The sequence below is a fragment of the Camarhynchus parvulus genome, chromosome 1 (genome assembly GCF_901933205.1).
Source record: "Camarhynchus parvulus chromosome 1, STF_HiC, whole genome shotgun sequence".
Taxonomy (NCBI): domain Eukaryota; kingdom Metazoa; phylum Chordata; class Aves; order Passeriformes; family Thraupidae; genus Camarhynchus; species Camarhynchus parvulus.
The window spans coordinates 81,428,056-81,445,857 of record NC_044571.1 but is presented as its reverse complement, the minus strand read 5'-3'; the positions used below and the strand labels follow the sequence as shown (position 1 = coordinate 81,445,857).

General features: G+C 38.0%; 1 protein-coding gene across 1 annotated transcript in view; it reads left to right on the top strand.

Moving 5' to 3' along the window:
• TMEM135 (transmembrane protein 135) overlaps positions 1-17,802 on the top strand; it is a 155,942-nt gene that overhangs the window by 92,424 nt on the left and 45,716 nt on the right. The window contains exon 6 of the mRNA XM_030960739.1: positions 4,062-4,108. Within this exon, the coding sequence (XP_030816599.1) occupies positions 4,062-4,108 (47 nt within the window). The remainder of the gene's footprint in view (positions 1-4,061; positions 4,109-17,802) is intronic.

Here is a 17,802-nt window from a genome sequence, read left to right as displayed (position 1 = left end):
AGTTTGAGCTTGGTGAAGGACAACCACCATTTTCCCTAAGTCCTTATGTTTGAGCTTGGTGAAGGACAACCACCATTTTCCCTAAGTCCTTATGCTTTCATACAAAACCAAATAAACCATTTTCATTGTAAAATATCTTTGTTTTAAAAACTTCATTAATGACATTTCTGTACAGGAACTGTGTGACCTCTTTAATAAGCAGTGGCAACTCTGAGAATGGAATAACTCATTTTGCTGGAAGTCAAGTGTTACGTGCCAGTTTTTGAAGCTGCCTTAGGTCTTCTGTGAGCTGGTAGTAGCACCAGAACTGTAGCTCCAACACTCTGGATGCTTCTACCTGCTAATATGACTGATCTGCCCATTTACCTCCTTCTGTCTTCATTAAATAGATTATGAGTACCTTCAGTGCTTTTCTTTTTAATTACTAGGTCTGTGTTCCTTTATCACAGACTTCAGTCCTACTCTTTATTCTGGCTGTAGCAGAGCAGCCTCCAATCAGAGACCTTTTGTACCCCAGGAAATCTGACTATAATGGAAATGATTAAAGAAAATGCACATAACCTCAGGATTGAGTAAGGTGCGGGAAAAGCCTGAATACACAAGACTCAAGTAGTTTTGATAGTTTTAGCAGTGTTATTTTTTCCTTTCTTTGGGCCAAGATTTTTATCTGGCTGTGAGGGAAGGGAAGGTCATTTGTGAGTTACTTCTGCTGGTGTTACTGGGTCTACTGCTGTGATCAGGGCAAGTGGTAACCACTTTCACCCAGAGCTTTTTGTTTTGTGCTCAGTGCTGGGTACTGCCAGATATCACTTCCTGTTGCTGACTGTATGATGGCTGAACTTTCTTGGTAAAAAAAAGAAATACTGGCTTTGTCAGCCAACAGAGATCTGGAAAAAAGTACCTTTTCAGTTTTGTCCACAAATTTCCTTTTATTTATTATTTTTTATTAAGGTTTAGCATAGTACAGTGAAGTATAATGTAATCAATTAAATTAAAGCACTCACATACCAAATATGCTAACCTATCCTGGAGCATAAGGATTTTTCCTTGTAACCTACAGGCATCTCTTCATAGATCTTAGGATCTTTAGGGCATATCATTCTCATTAGCAACATGCAGGTTTTCTGCTTGTATCTGTTTCTTCAGCTGGAAAGATTCAAGGTCTGTATTTTGCCAAGTACATTGTGTTGGTCTTCTGTTGTAAATCAAAAAGTAATGGACTCTGCAAGAAAAATCCCAAGTGAGACTTCCTGCTCACTGGAATAGAAGTCTTATTCACTTAATATTTAGAATTCTATTTCTCTAGGCCTTAGTATTTTTCCTTTTTAAAAAATATATTGTTATTTTAAAAACTAACATAGGTACTGCATATTGTACTGAAGATATTACAAAAATTCTAGAATGGAGAAAAAGTTAAAAAAAGGCTTATTTTGAAAGTAGCTTAGATTTGGAGCACAGTGACAATTTTTCTTCTGCCTTATTTCTGCTGTGATAAGGCAGTCTCTGGACTTTCCATGTGGGGCTGTGAATTTTATGTAGAAGAGCGTGGGTCTGGTTTAGCCACATGTTTTGCTGTCCTTCAGTTGAGTAAATATTGGAGACACCCTGTGAAACATGCCCAAGGCATTTCTTGGATATGTTTGCCTCTACTGATCTTAAGCATCTCTGATAAAGGAGATTCCACAATCTCACAGACAAGTTGTTCTGGTGTATCACTACCCTGGAGAGCTCTTTCTATTAGCTAACCAATGCTTTATTTGCTGTAGATTTAACTCTGCCTTCTTCCTTCTGTGCTTGATGAGACAGATTTAGCAGTATATGATAATTATACGAAGATAGTTACCATGTTCATCACTAACTACTAGTTTTATAGTTTCAGCAGTTTTCCAACAGTTGTACCCTACAGGCCTTTTCTTCCCATCATGATCTTCTGGACTGCCTTTTTTTGTCTATGCTTTTCTTTAATAGTGATGCTCAGGAGTTTCAACAAAGGGATGAGTTGTGGCTTTGGTGAGGAATGGTACCAGTATATCCTGGAGGCTTTGGAAAGCAGCTTTTCAAAAAAGAATTGGAGGTCCTGGTGGGCACCAAGCTGGACATGAGCCAGCAAAGACCCCTTCTAGCATAGGAGGCCACTGCCAGCAGGCTGAACAACGTGATCTTTCCCCCCTGCTCAGTGCTGCTGAGACACATCTGTAGAGTTGTGTCCAGTGCTGGGTTTCCCAAGCTGAGAAAGCTGTGCTGCTTTAGCCTGGAGTAGAAACAACTCGGAGGGAATCTTGATTATACATATAGATTGTTAGATATACTATATAGAGTACCTGTTTGATTATTATCAAACTTACTGGGAAAAAAAAAAAAGGTAAAAAAGGAATAAAATAAAAAAGGGCAAGAAAAAGACTGTTTATTGAAGTCTTTTTAGTATGCAAAGGCATACTTTTTTGTTGTGTTGGTTTTTTAGTGTTTTTGGGTGGGGGGATTGTTTGTTTTTTTGGTTTTTTTTTTTTTTTCTTTTTTTTGTTTTGTCATACCCCCACATCATCCAGAAAACTGGTTCTTTGCCATATCTCACTTATTTCCCAATACTGTTGCTCAGGCTGTCAAGCCGCCTTCTCCCTGTGTCTCCAGAATAACCTCCAGAGAACTGATGGTTGGTTTCCTGATCCAAATACATTTTGAGCTTTATAGGAACAGGGCAGATCTTTTTGAGTAGAATTTGAGTTTAAAAACAAGTCTGCTTGTCTATTTTTGCTGCTAGTTTGAAATGAAATATTCAATTACCCTCATGAAATATACTTTTGCCCCAATGATTTTGTGTGAAATGATTTTAGATGTTCACATTTTTGATGCAGATTAATAAAGTATGATAGTACTGATGAAGGAAAATGAAAAAATGGGTAGTTTACACAGCAGATGTTATAATGTCTCGTGTAACCTAGTTTTAAGTCACACACAGAGGACTTAAAAAAGGGAAATGGTGTCATTTGTAAGGTTTTTTTTCTCTGAAAGTCACTGTAAAGATTTCCTATGCAAATTTTTCTCACACTTTCTGATCTGTTTTAACACGCAGCAGCCTCCTGTTCTATGTGCTCATAACCTTCTAATTTACACCTCTGCCACCTCTTCCATTTCTTCTCACATAAGATGTCTTTATCCTCTCATGATGAAAACTCCTTCAACCCTTGAAAATAGGTGCAAGTATTTTCTGAAAGTCTTTCAATATTTCTGTAAGGATTTTGCCTCCTAAATGAGGGTATGAATATGGGACAGTATATCTAGAACAAAACAAAATTTTCTCACTTGTGAGGTGTACCTGGCAAAGATGGATTGGATTAAGGCAGGTGTTCTTCAGCACTTGTGAGTCCCTGTGCAGGTGGTAAGGAGGAGGTAACAGCTCTAAGCCCCAGCAGAAAGGACGGCAGGAGGAAGTAGGAGATTCCACCCTCAGTGCTGGAGAGCTGCTAAGTTTGCTCAACAGCTCTTATATGAGCACATTGATGATACAGAGCAAGGTAGGATTGTTCCAAGTGAGTTTAGCACTAAGCTAAACTACTAGAAAGGGTACTGTTAATTTGGAATAGAATTATCTATTCTCAAACTTGCTGGAAAGCAGTTCAGGACAAGCAGCTGTCAATACAGATGTTTTAAACAGTGTGCCTTTTAAACTGGAACTAGCAATATGATATTTCAATAAATCACAAAAGCAAGGACTGGTAAAATATGATGTTTAAATTTCAGTTCTAATATTTTATTGTTTAAATTCTGTTGTTTTATAAATATTTTATTACTTGGACTTTTATTACAAATGCTTTTTAAGTGGTGCCATTTGCTGTGTCTGTTGTCCCACTACCCTGGTTTGGGCTTCAATTTTTTAAGTTTCTACAAAGTCCACTAGAAACTAGGCAGTCCTTTTTGGTGGACTTAGACAAGCTTTCATTCTGTCCCCTCCAGTATATAAATAAAGTGTAGCTTTCATAGTAAAAGTTATAGAATCCTCATGATCCAGAACATGCAAGCAGTAGTAGTGTGTTATGTAATAACACTCTTTCTCCTTCTTGTAGGTCCTTTTGTTCTGCATCACAGCTGCTCTGTTCATGTTCTTCTTCAGGTATGTTGCCAGTGTATCTATTTATGTTGTAAAAATTGTTTTGAACAGTGTTTCTTAGAGCTTACTGCTTTTTGGTACTCCTCTGTATATTCTTCACTCAAGATGAATTGACTGGAGTGCTTCAGTGGCACCACCCAGTGCTGCGATCATAATTGGGCTAAAAAGGGAAATGTTGAGTCTTCTGGAAAATACACTGATTACTTAAGGAGTTTCATCTCGTAAGTAAGACCCTGGAGATGTAACATAGTGTGAAAACAACTGAAATCTGCTTTTCATGGCTCTTTTTAAGAGCTCAGGGCAGGAAGATCGCATTTTCTCCTCTGGCAAAAATAGAGGAGAACAGGAAAATCAAATTTTGCGGTCTTAAATAATGCCAAATATTTGACTTGTGTGCGGGTGTAAACTACTTTCTTTCAATTTTAGAATAAACTTGTGTCATGTGTTTTCACAAGTTATGAATTATATCCATGTTTTAAAACTTACAGTGGTGGGAGGTGGATGAGACTAATTTTAATGGCTTATCTCTCAGTTTGCAATATAGATGTATGTAATTTATCTTATTTCCCTTTAAATACCAGACCTCTCCAATTTTCTTCATTATATCTCAAATTGGAAAGTTGCTTTTTAATGTAACCTTTGACTACAACCCTTTGGCTTAGAATTTTCTGCGGCGTACAGCCATCTATGGTTCTTCAAGCTGTATGATCCCCTGGTAATTGCAAAACTCTGGAAGCTGCAGCTTGTTTTTCATAATTCCATTACTTACGGATATTGGCCAAGAACAGTCTGTGGATAGAAGAGGGCTGTTAATTTAGGGGATTCAAAGAAGCATTCCTCCTTTCATCTATAACCTATTAAGAACCTTGCATTAGCGGTCTTCTTGCTTTATTTTCTTCTACGTCTCTGAGTTAAGCCATAACAACCTCAGAGAATTTGACTTGTAATGTTGAGGTTGGACACCTGTCTGCATGCATGCTGGTCAGACGAACTCAGAGCACTAAAATTCTGGTCAAAACTATAAAGTTGTATGATCTTGGAGGAAGCTAATTGTCTCCTACCTATGTCTTGGTAATGAAGTGGTGTTTTAGAGAGAGCCTGCAAACTAAATCACAGAATCCTAGAATAGTTTGGTCTGAAAAGGAGCTTCAAGGTCATCTAGTTCCAACCCCCGTGCTATGAGCAGGGACATGTTCCACTGCACCAGTGCTCAAAGCCCCATCCAGCCTGGCCTTGAATGCTTTCAGAGACAAGACATCCACAGCTTGTCAGGGAAACCATTCCGGTGACTCACCACCACATGCTATGTCACAGTAAAGAATTTCTTCTTAATATCAAATCTAAGCTACCCTCTTTCAGTTTGAGGCCAATACCTCGTCCTGTCACTGCATGCCCTTGTAAAAAGTCCCTCTCCAGCTTGCCTGTGGCCTCTCTAGAGGTGGGAACTGACACAGAGCCCAGATGTATTTGGTGAATTTTTCCTTGACCTGACACAGAAACACTGGCAATTGAATGGTCTCCAAACCACTTTCTCTTCTAAAACAGTGACTCCATGCCAAGGCTGATGGAATATCCTGTTGAGCAATCATCAACAACATTTAATTCCTTTCGTCTTTGTGTTTTAACAGGGGAATTAAGATAGAGGCTCAAGTTTAGTTTAATTATTGGGGAGAAAAATCTATTTGTAAACACCAGTGAATGTACTAAGACAAATTTGTCAAAAATAATTAGCACAAACTAGTTTTTGAGGTGGTTTTTTTCTTTCTTTCTCAGTATAATCAGTTTTGTGAGTCTTCTTTTGTGTGAAGACTTCTTCACATACTTTCCTAAAGAAACCAGGTATAAAGGGGTCTGGGTGAAAATACCTCTGGATATGCACAGTCTAGCCAACTCTAGTTCCCTTCAAGGAGAGACAGCAGAGAGGTCACTTAATCAGGCCTCGGAGTTGCCCATTTGTTGGAACTGGCTGTGATTGTGAACTGGTTGCTGTCTGAATTGATAAGTGAATTAGCTGTTGATGCCCTTCAGTAAGATTTTGGTCAGACCTTGGAAAAATCCTGTGTGGAGTCCTAGAGAAGGACTTCCTGTTTCTGTTGTCGTCTAAAGCAGAAAGTAATTGGGAGAGTCATTAAATTACATTTCCTATTTAATAGCTCAAAATTGCTTCACCCTTTTTCTTAATCATAAGTGGATCAAACTGACAAAATCATGTTCATACTTTTGGAATAAACACCTTATTCAAAGTCAGATCTGTTTGGCTTGTAGAATATATTCCTGTTGACTATAAAACACTCTTTACTCCTAGCAAGCATTTACTGACCTGAAAACCAGAAAATTCTCCTTTGCATTTTACTTAACTTGTTCCAGAGTGGCTTTTTGTCCGCTCCATCCAACTAAAATGTCAACAAAGGTACTGAGAGCAGTAGCAGTCATGGTCACCAAGATCATATGAAATGTCTTTCATCATTAAAAATAAAATCCTAATTTCTATATGGTGTAATTTGGAGCTTAAAACTTTACTAAAAAGAGATTTAATGTAAGTCTACCTCTATGCTATGAAAGTCTGACTGATGCTTGGGAGTCAAATGTTGCTCAGAATAAAAGCAAAGTAGTCTTTTATTTTCTGAGTTCTTATAAACTGCCTTATCTGAAGTTATCGGGTTCTCTAATCTTAAAGATTATTACTGTCCCTAATAGGTAGCCCTGGTTGGAGCTGCATTCCTAACAGCTCCAGATCTAACTAAATTTGGCTGCTCTTTCTGCTCTGGGTAGTTTTGAGCTGAATCATTTTCCTAGCACAGCTTGTACTGTGATGCACTGTAGCTGCATTGGATTGAACCAATGGTGCTGATTGGGAAAGCATGGAGAGCACAGATGCTCCACAGCATTCACATGGATTTTGCTAATTTTAAAGTAACTGCATACCAGCATGACTTTAGGTGATCTTTGCCGAATCTAGGCAATTAAAAGTTATTTGAGTTGGAAAGTTCAAAACTGTTTTCTACGGGGAAGAATTGAGGTATGTTCTATACATCACACAGCTTCCAGGGTAGCTTTCAGGTTGCCAGGTTAACTGCAGCCTGTAAAGTTGAATTTGCTTAGCCTTGCTTCTGGAAGGCCAGTGTTCTGGTTGATAGTCATCCATTACAAGAGAAAAAAATTGCACTTAATTGCCGCATGATCATATCTCTCCCTTGAGGTGGATGTCTTCCTACCTACTCCCTACTTTAGCAGGAAATACTGCTGTAAGAGATGCATGAGTCTTGGTCTGTGGAAGTATAGACGTTGTTCTTGATTTATTTGAGTATTTCCTTTTCTAGTATATTGATTGTCTTCAGTATCTCGCTATAATCTCTATCTTATATTGTTTTCTAAACAAATCCTGTGATGATGGTCTGTTAATGAGGCAGGTGTTTCATACTAGTTGAAAACATCACCAAGCAGCTTTGATATTTATTACTGGAGTTTTCCCCAAATTCTGTTGGACTGTTCAAACATTATTGCATCTGCTACAGGACAAGAAAAAGAAGGTGCTAAATCTCAGGAGTAAAGAAGTGAGGTTACAGAACTGAAATGGTAGAAGGAAAAACCAGGAATAATTACTCCAGAATAGATAAAGTGAGAGGAGAGTCAGAGTGAAAGGTAAATTCAGAAGAGCAACATAAAAAGGAAGATAGTAGGAAGAAGGTAGGAGAGACTGACCAAAGAGGGAAGAAAAAAGGTCATGTAAGGAGACAGGAAAAAATAGAAGAATATACTAGGAAAAAAGCAGCTGAAATGCAGATGATAGGTTTACAAGTAACAGAGTTATATTTACACTCAGAGGAAGCATATTTTAGTGCAGTACTTTTTTATTTCTTCTCTTCCATCCTCATCTTGCGGTACTTTTCTTCTAATTTGGACCTCTGTTTTTTTCTCAAAATTCTTCTGCTCCACTCCACTGGAAGTGATGAAATTAAGATGCATTACTCATTTGTAGATAGCTGTAGTATACACAGCGTAGCAGAATCTGATACATGTATATTTAATTCACACATATAGGCAACCACAGTTGAAACAGGATTATCCCCCTTCCCCCCATATTTACCTAAGAATCTTAGATGCAGAAGTGTGTCTGGGGAAAGGAATGTTCTTATATCCATAGGATATTATCTGTAGGAATTAATTTTTAGGTGATACTGAAGTCCACTGGGTCTGAATGTTCACCAATTACTTAAAAAGCCCAGTACTTAGTGGTGTCATCTGATGTGTTGTGAGTAGGATTTCTTCACAGTGTGCTACTTTCCTAAAGAAACCAGGTATAGAGGGGTCTGGGTGAAAATACCTCTGGATATGCACAGTCTAGCCAACTCTAGTTCCCTTCAAGGAGAGATGGCAGAGAGGTCACTTGATCAGTCTCCAGAGACCATTCTTAAAATGTCTTATAATAAAAGTACACTTTTCTTTAATTCTTCTAATATTTTTTTAAATTGCAGTTTGCGTGGAATTAAGTTTGTGGGTAGAAAGGTTTTGATTATACCATGGTTTCGTGCCAGCTTATTTCAGTTTGAATAATTCATGGTACTGTCCAGAATACTCTTCTAGAGTAATTGGATAGAATGAAATGAAGAAGCAGGAGGGATCCTACAATGTGTAAAATAAATATTTGTAAAACACAGTGCAATTGTTTTTTTAGTAGCAGTTTCATTTTGAATAATGCACAAGAGATTTTTTTGAAAGGGTGATGCATGGCTGTGCATTTTCATGCTTGAAGAAATCCACTTAATATAAAACTTGCAATCTCTGTACAATAAATGAACACCTACATAGAAATCCTATCCACATAAACTTAGAAAATCCAGCAATTTGGGTGAATATGTGTTGGCAGACTACAGTACTGGTTGCTATAGTAGTTAATCCTTAGACCATATACCACCATCTTATAATATGCACATGTTAATTCATCTGCTCTGAACTTTAGAAAGCAAAGCCCCACCTATGAGCTAAAACCAGCTATTAAGGAAGGCTGAATGTTTCTGATGATTGATTGATCATGAGTTGAGGATGAAGGCTGCCTTCTCTAGAGATAAATGCTAAAGTGTTATGTTCTGAAACAGTAATTTCAGACAATCTGAAGTTACTGCTGTGATTTCACAAAGCAGGACAACATGTTTTTCATAACTCAGAATTTGCATAGCTCACAAGAGAAAGCTCTTGATCTCTTAATGCCATTTATATATTATGTGCTGATTAAAAATGGTTAGTGGAAAAAAAAAACCTAAGAAATGCAGATGCAGTGTCATATACTGCTACTAGAATACTGAAACTTGTGTAAAGACACTGAAAACCTTTGAGAAAGGTCCTTTTGTTTGCAGAGCCCTTTATGCTATCTCATTAAGGAAATTCTAGCCTCCCAAATTACAGCTATTTGCTCTTCTTTCTCTGTGAAACACATATCCTGTAATTTATTCAGTATTTTCGACATGATATTTCAAAGTGCCTTTATTTTCTTTTAAAAATGTGTGGTACCAGTGCCGTATTAGTCTCTTGTTTAATCACCTAAACTGCTTTCTGTGCTGAAGCAACTGCTTGAAAGATATTTGTGCCTTATAATTCTACTTTCCTGCTGCAGTAGAATCAGTAAGCTTAACAGTCGGAGTGGCTGTTACATGGATTTAATATGAAATCATCTTCCCCTTTCTTGTAAAGATTATGTTGGAGCCTTTTCCATTTGCTGTAGAGTTACAGGAGTGCATTAAAAGCCCTCTGCCGTTGAATTATTATGTAATAAATCAGAAGAAAAAACGAGATGAGGATTTTTTTCCATGTTTATGTGTTTTTTACTATCCTTATATAAACATCTCAAAGTTAGTGATTCAAAGCATTGTTTTGGTAAATGTCATGAAACTTGATTTCTGAGGTATTTTGGATGACCTGGTGAGTAGATGAAAACATTCAGCCTCCTAAGAAATGCTATAAATACCAGTTTGCTTTATTTAGTGTGAGCAAAAGTAGAACATGGATTGCAGGAGGGGGTTGGGGATGAGAAGATAACCTTCTGGGTTAACACAGGCACTTCTGGAGAGGCTCACAGACCAACTAAAAATGCCCCCCAGAGACCTGTTGCTGGACTTGCACAGACCGGGTTCAAATATAAATATGGGTAAAAGGTGAGATAATCCATATTCTGTTTATCTACCAATAGAATAAAAAGTGAAGAAGGATTTTTACTATTTTTCTTTTCATGAAACATATTTTTTGTTCTCTCGTAGTCTTTTAGCAGACTTCCACTGCATTTTAGTTTTTCTTTTCTGTTTCTTTTTTTTGTCTCTTAAATCTTGATATACCATATAGTACTTTTGGATTTGGTTTGCAGGGGAATTTTGTGGATTGCTGAATTTTGTGGAGCTCTGATCCAAACTGCTGCATTCACAGGACAGGGAGATTGATCTCTTCAGGCTAATGCTGGACAGACACGTGTAGTTCAGAAATGATAAAGATGCATCTTAAGCATATTTTTATTACTGCAAGAATTTGAGATTTTTAAATTTTCATACAAGTAAGAAGAATATCTGGACCTAGAGATTTTACAAAAAAAAATATAGTTAGGGTGGAAAATTTCAGTGTCCAGCAGGATTAAGGGGGGGCATCTCTAGTTGGTTTTTGAGCCTCTCCTGACACTCTTGCACCTTCATTGTTTGCAGTGGCTGCTATACAACATCCATGAGCAAATCCCACTTTTGCAATTTTTGTGTTCTTGTATTTTCAACTGAGAATCATTATTTTTCATCTATTCGTTTGGGAGGTACTGGAGGAACAAGACAAGAGTGGTATTCATACAATTAGAAGAAATCCATTTTGATCCCCAATATAGCATTAAAGAGAACCTTACAGCAATTAGATCCTTAACATGTCTGTAGGGCCTCTTTCCAGGAGTCATCTTCAGCTTTAGGCACCTATCTGATTTAAGGTAGGAAATAGGAGGGAAAAATGGGCAAATCAAAGGTAGTTCTCATCTTGGGTAGGTTCAACTCATGTTGAGGAGCTTCCTCTCTCTAACTGATTATACAGGGGATTGTGCACTAAAATTACTTGCATAGCTCCAGGTGGAGTACATCTTAGCTAACATTTTTCTTTAAAGTTACCTAGAGATCCTGTTAAAATTATTCTGAGGGATGGTAAGTATTTGGAATTAATGAAATGCTGAGATACTATGATTTTAAGTTTTTTCTAGCCTATTCTGCATACATAGCCCATATCATTTTTCCATTTCTTGACTTTGAGATGAAAAAAATTCACCTTTTGTTCTGCTAATAAATGCAAAAAACCATGAAAATGACATGTTTATTAGAAGTATTTATTTAAGTATTGATTTTTATGGGTTATTGCCAAATTTTTGGATGGAAATTACAGGAAAAGCACAGCATAGAACAAACTGCTCTCCTCCTTGGAAAAAATATGTCAAACACTTAAAAATATCCTTTTAAGTTCTAAACTTATTAGAATTATTGTAATTTTTACAGTAATATAAAGTTCAAAACATCAGTAAACTCTGTGATCTCTTTAGATCTTGTCAAGAGGAAAAAGTGAAAGTATTTATACCTTTTTTGTGTCCTAGAGATGCATCTTTGGAACTGGAAAGGTTTAAATTTGCTGTTATTTATTTCTGACTTTCAAAATGTACATTCCAATTTGGTAACAGTATTTAAAGTACTGCTTTAAACTAGAGACTTGTCATGTAATATTAATTTTATGAAGTTTTTCCTAGTGCCTTTTCTTGAGAAAGAATGTGTTAACACTATATTTAGTTTAGTGATTAGAATGCAGCATTTAATATTTATGTTTGCCTTCCAAATATATGTTTGTGATACTGAAATGTTGCTTGAACAGACTTAGTCTTAAGATACCAGGAGTTATTGAACTAATTTCCTGAAAATACCCTAAGAGAAAACTTCTGACATTTTGATAATGGTCGTTGATTGCATGATGCCCATTGTGTTTACAGTTTCTCCCAAGGAAATGCACACCACATCAGCCTTTAATCCTTGTGCTGGTTATTTTATTCCGCTGTGGTGTGGCTGTTATGCCAAGCCAAGCGATGTCACTGTGTCTGTGCCTACCCCCAGAAGAAGTGCAGAGTGCGTGTCCATATGCACCACAGGAAACTAAACCAAACCTGAGTCCATACTGCAAGATTTAGGTGTTCAGAGGGATAAGCATAAATATATTTACAGTATTTCAAACACTCCATCTGGTAGTAAGATCAAAGCAGCTGTTACCTGGTGCTGAGGCATCTCTGCCTGCCCCGTCCGAGCCGGCAGCTCCGGAGTCTCCTGAAAAGCAGGTGAGAGTGTAGGAAAGGTGAGATAGAGTCACAGTGACAGTGTCACTATCAGCAGAGACAGATGATTAGCATTGCTTTCCCAGAGTTGTGATCAACTGGGAGCAGTGGTGATGGGAGCCAAGGGGAGGGAAGGGACTGGGAGGAGGCTCCGTATGGGTCTCTGTGCAGTGGGAAAATAAACGCTTCTCTTGAGTGCCTTTCAAAATACTTTTTTCTTTGGATCCTCTTGAGGGTGACTGATGGATTATACTGAATTTCAAAACTGGCTGTTTCCTCTTGACCTACTCCTGTTATCAGATGCACTGCTTGACCAGAGAAGAAAAGAGAAATGTGAGGAGGAGAGATGGAACAGTATCCACAGAGAAGGAGTAAGAATCCAAGCAGGACAGAGCTTTGACCAGCCATGATCCAGCTGTAATTAAAGGAGTAGGAAAACTTGGGTGGTTGCATTATTAGGGGTGTAGTGCAGCTCTTTGTCTTTGGCTTTACCAAAGCTCTTCAGATAAAGTACTTGTTTAAAAGCATAGTGGGTCATAAAAGTAACTAATTTGCAAGTCATCAGGTCATTTTTTTCCTTTTTTTTGTTTCTGCCTCTTGATCTAACACAGAAACATTGCATACTTCTGCAGCATGCTTTCTACAACTCTGTTTTTGTATGCCTAAGCAGTACCTAAATGTTATCTGTATCAAATGATAGCCCAGAATAAAGGTGATCATTGTCCTTTCAGCTTTTTACAACAGACAGATACTGCCTCCAATCCCTTGAACCACCTTTCTTGTTATAGGGAGTTTGCCAGTCCCAGTACATACTATTTTTCACTTTGTCTTTCAAGTTTAAAAGCTAACAGTGGATTGAAATGAGTAGGCAAGTATTTGATGGTTGTATTATACCCTTGTCTTCAAACTAGCTCTGTTCTTGAAGGCATGAGCTGTGGTTAGGTCAGGTCCAAATGAGAAGTATCAAATGTGTGGGCTGAACTTGGGTTAGTTTTCATTTTCCCTATGTTAAATCATGCTGCTTCTGATTCCTGCAGTCTGCAAAAAAGGCTGCAGAGTAGGCTTTTTCAGCTGCCAGTGAGGGAGGAAAATTATGTTCTGTTTAGTTCCTGTCTTTCCTATCTTTTTTGTGGTTGTAGTTTTTCATATTGAGATATGCTTGTACATCTGTTCAATGGTAACACATGTCAAAAGTCAAAAAGATTTTCTAAAGAATCTTTAAAGCATGTGACTTCTCTTTTGTTGGGCTTCACTGCTTTTAAAAGAAACAAAACCCCTTTTACCATAAATTCAGAAGTCTTGCTTAATTGCTTCCTGTGGATTAAGTAGTACCAATGATTTTACAGCTATAGAGGAAGAAAGGAAAAAATTTTGATAAAAGCATCATGGTTTCTATTGCCACATTGCAAGGTACACATGCCAATTTGCTAGAAAGTAAGTGAAATAGGGATTTTAATACTGTGCATACACTATTAAAAATTTACCTAATTAGCCTACAAAAATAATTTATTTCTTTAGGAGTTAAAATGCAATACCAGTCATTCCAAATAGTCCATTGCATTTGCTAAACCAGTAAGTTTACTCTTGTATAGAAAAATACAAACTTTTGAATGTAATGTGAAAAGATTAAATTTAATTTACCATGTTTAGTCGCTTTTAGCCATTTGGTACATAGGTTCCTGGAATGTATTTAAACTTTTTCTTTCCAACAGTAAATCTTGTCCTCGTTTTAACAGATTGCTTTACATGTAGCTGGATCCAGTTGCACAGCCTCCTCAAGAGAGGAAATGCATTGCCTGCAGACAAGCAGCACAAGAATTACGGCTGTACAATAGGGAGTATTTTTCCACCATTATCACTTTGCAGTGGAGATTCTTTTTCAAATACGTAACAGTGACTCAATGAACCAGGAAAGTGTTTACCTGCAAGGTGATCTGGTGGTAACAGGAGAAGCTTTTGAGGGCTAAAATTTCAGGCGTCTCCGTCCAGAGCCATCCCCAGTGGAAGAAAAAGAGGGTCTCCTCTTCTTTAGGTTTTGTCAGTCAATCACAAAGGGCTTTTGTACTGCTAGCATATTGATGTGTCTGGGCTCTGGCTGTTTATCATCTTCCTGTCATCCTTAAATGCAAAATAAAAGAAAGGAAATAGTTTCTGGTTCTCAGGCTTTGAGAATAAACTGCTTGTGGCTGCTGGGGACCTCGGCATCCCAGCTACCCTGAAATGCCTTCTGTGGGGATGTGATCACTGGCACTATCTCACATCACCCCTGTAGCTCCCAGGCACTGTCCAGAACAAGGCTGATATTACAAGTCAGATGATGAAAAAGCAATTGAGGTTCACAGATTCGATTTCTGTCTTTGATCCTGGCATTAAAGTACCAAGCTCTGTGAGTGGAAGTACAGTGCAGACAAGATTTCTGGTCGCTTTAATCCCACTGCTAAAAAGATCCATTCACAGGATGTAGGGATTGTCTGGTATTTTTGCAGGATTTCAAAACTGTTAAATTTTATTTATGTATTTTATTTATGTTTTTTGCCAGCACTACAAGCAACTAGGGTTTTTTTCTTCCTTATTTAAAATTATTTTTCTGTATGCCTTTTCTTATGTCTGTACTGTGTAGTAAAGATTTGGCAGCTAATTGACTTACCCTTTCACATACATTTGAGGCCCTTTACATTTTACATACGGAGTACTAAAGGAGAAGATTTAAGTACCCTGCTGAAGGTTGGAGACAAAATTTGTGTGCCTTCAGGCCACAGAGTTCTAGTCCAGTTCTTAAATCACAAGACTATCTCTCCTGCATTCTTGTTACAGGACATAATTTTACTTTGAAAAGTGGGGCATGGTACAGAATTGCTGCCAGAGAATTAGGTAGAAAGTAGTATATAAGCAACTATACAGAACCATAGAAAGAGGCAAGAGACAAGGATATTATGCAGGATAGTGCTGAATGCTTTGCACAAGTCCAGGCAGGTGACGTCACTCACTCTTACTTTATCTACCACCACTGTAACTCCATTGTGAAAGGCCCCCATATTTGTCAGGCATGATTAGTGAAGCCGTGTTTTTCCCCTTTTCCAGTCACTGGGAACTTCACTGGCCTGCCAGAAGTGCTCAGAGAGGTTGGAAAATGGCTTAGCTACTTCATCTGTCAGTTTCCTTGGGATCTGGATGCATCTCCTCAGGTTCTATGGATTTGTGCACCTTCAGGTTCCAAAGATGGTCTCGAGCTTGATCTTTTCCTGTACCAGATGGCTCTTCCATCTCCCAGTCCCTGGCCTTTCTTTGTGCAACTCAGGTGGTGTTGCTGGAGCACTTGATGATGAAGACTAAGGCAAAAAGGTTGCCGAGTACCTCATTTTTCTCCAAATCCCGTGGAACCGTGTCTCTCATTTCCTTCTAGAGAGGGCCTGCATTTCGCCTTGTTTTCTTTTTTATCACCAGTACCTGCAGAACCTTTTCTTGTTGCTCCTGGTGTCTCTGGCCAGATTTAATTCTCTCAGGGTTTTTCTTTCCTAACCTCAGCCCTGGCTGCTCAGGCAATTTCTCTGTATTTCTTTCAGGCTACCTGTCCTTGCTGCTATCCTCTATAGGCTTTTTTTTTTGTTTGTTTGTTTGAGTTTGCCTAGGAGCACCTTGTTCATCCATGCAGGCCTCCAGGCATTTTTGCTGAACTTCCTCTTTGGCATGCATCACTCCTGAACTTGAAGGTTATGATCCTTGAGTATCAACCAGATTTCTTGAGGCATCCATGGCCTTATCCCATGCTTATCTAACAGCTCCCTGAAGAGGCCAAAGTCTGCTCTCCTGAAGAGTATTGAGCTTGCTGTGTATCCTCCTTGCAGCCATAAGGATCTTGAGCCCCACTACTTCGTGGTCACAGCAGCCCAGGCTGCCCTTGAGCTTCACATGCCCCACCAGCCCTGTCTTGGTGGGAGCAGTGCAGCATAGCTCCTGTCCTTGTTGGCTCTTCTATCACTTGGAGAAGGAAGTTATCATCAACACAGTCTGTACTCTTTACTCCTCTTGTTTTCTTTGCTATCCCAGCTCAGCTTAATGTCTTTTACCCATTTTTTGCCTGTCAGTTCTTCGTGGTTTTGCTGCTGCTGCTGTCATAAAAATAGTTACCTAGTTTTGCTGAGCTGCGGGTCTGCGTAGTTCCTTGTTTAAATTAGAAAAGAAAATTGGCTTCTGACATTAAAGAAAGAGAGAGCCCTTTTAGCAGCAGTTAGGAAAAATTTAAGAACCATCTATGTATTAACAAAATCCACCTACCTATGAAGGAAGAGTCATACCAAGAAATGAACTATAATTTTTAGAAGATGGATTTTGAGTTCAGAAATCCCTGCTTGTCTTTTGAATGTTACCTGTGTCTATTTGATTGCTACAATCCTTTGTGGCGAGACTGAGTGTTTGCAGACACCAATGTGGTCATGAAATAGAAGTCCTGAACTGGTAACTCACACTCATCACATGTTTCTGATTTGATAGCAGACAGGGCAGAAAATCTCCGTTTCATGAAAAGCAGAAGGCAATTACATTACATTAGAGTCTACATGTTTTGGTATGTATTTTTAAAATAAGTAGTCTTTCTGTTTGTGTAAGGGTTGCATGTGATCAAATATTTCATATGTAACTACTGTCCAAATTGAATATAAATTTGTAGTCCAAAGACTGCAGCCCCAAATACGGCTTTTAGCATATGACATTTGTATTTCATTTTAGAAAAAGGCATATTTTTAACTACAGGCATTGGAAATACTTGAAATTCTGTTCCTGTGAGCTAATTGCTGACTAGAATTGGAAAATAAGGGCTACTTTGTGGTCAGATGCTTGTGGTCTTTCTTTTGGCTTTTGGCCCTTAGATAAAATGTCAGAGAAAGCACAGTAATGGATAATGGCATCTATCGGTGTACCCTGGACATAATTTGAAGCCTGTCAAATGTCTGCTACTTTATAAACATTGATTTACATAGTTCTTCATTCTACCATCTGCTTATTTGGTTGGAAGAGTATAAATTATGTCATAGATGATTTTCACAGACATGCTTCAGTTCATAAAGTCTCAATTTCACAGAAAAAGAAACTGCTGCAAGAAAAACCAGTTTCTTCTGTGAAACTGAGACTTTATGGGCCATTTGAAATACTCTAAAGAATGAGACATTTCTTATTTTCTTTCATATGTTCGATACATTGACTAGAAACCATACTGAGGAAGGGTTTCTTGTCTTAAATTTTTTTCCTAAATAAATCTTACCATGAACAAACCAGATCTGATTAATATAATAATAAAATTTAATTCAGATTCTGATTCTACTCTTACATTAATACCAAACCATGGTTCTCATCATCAAGTGAAGCTATAGTTCATTTTAAT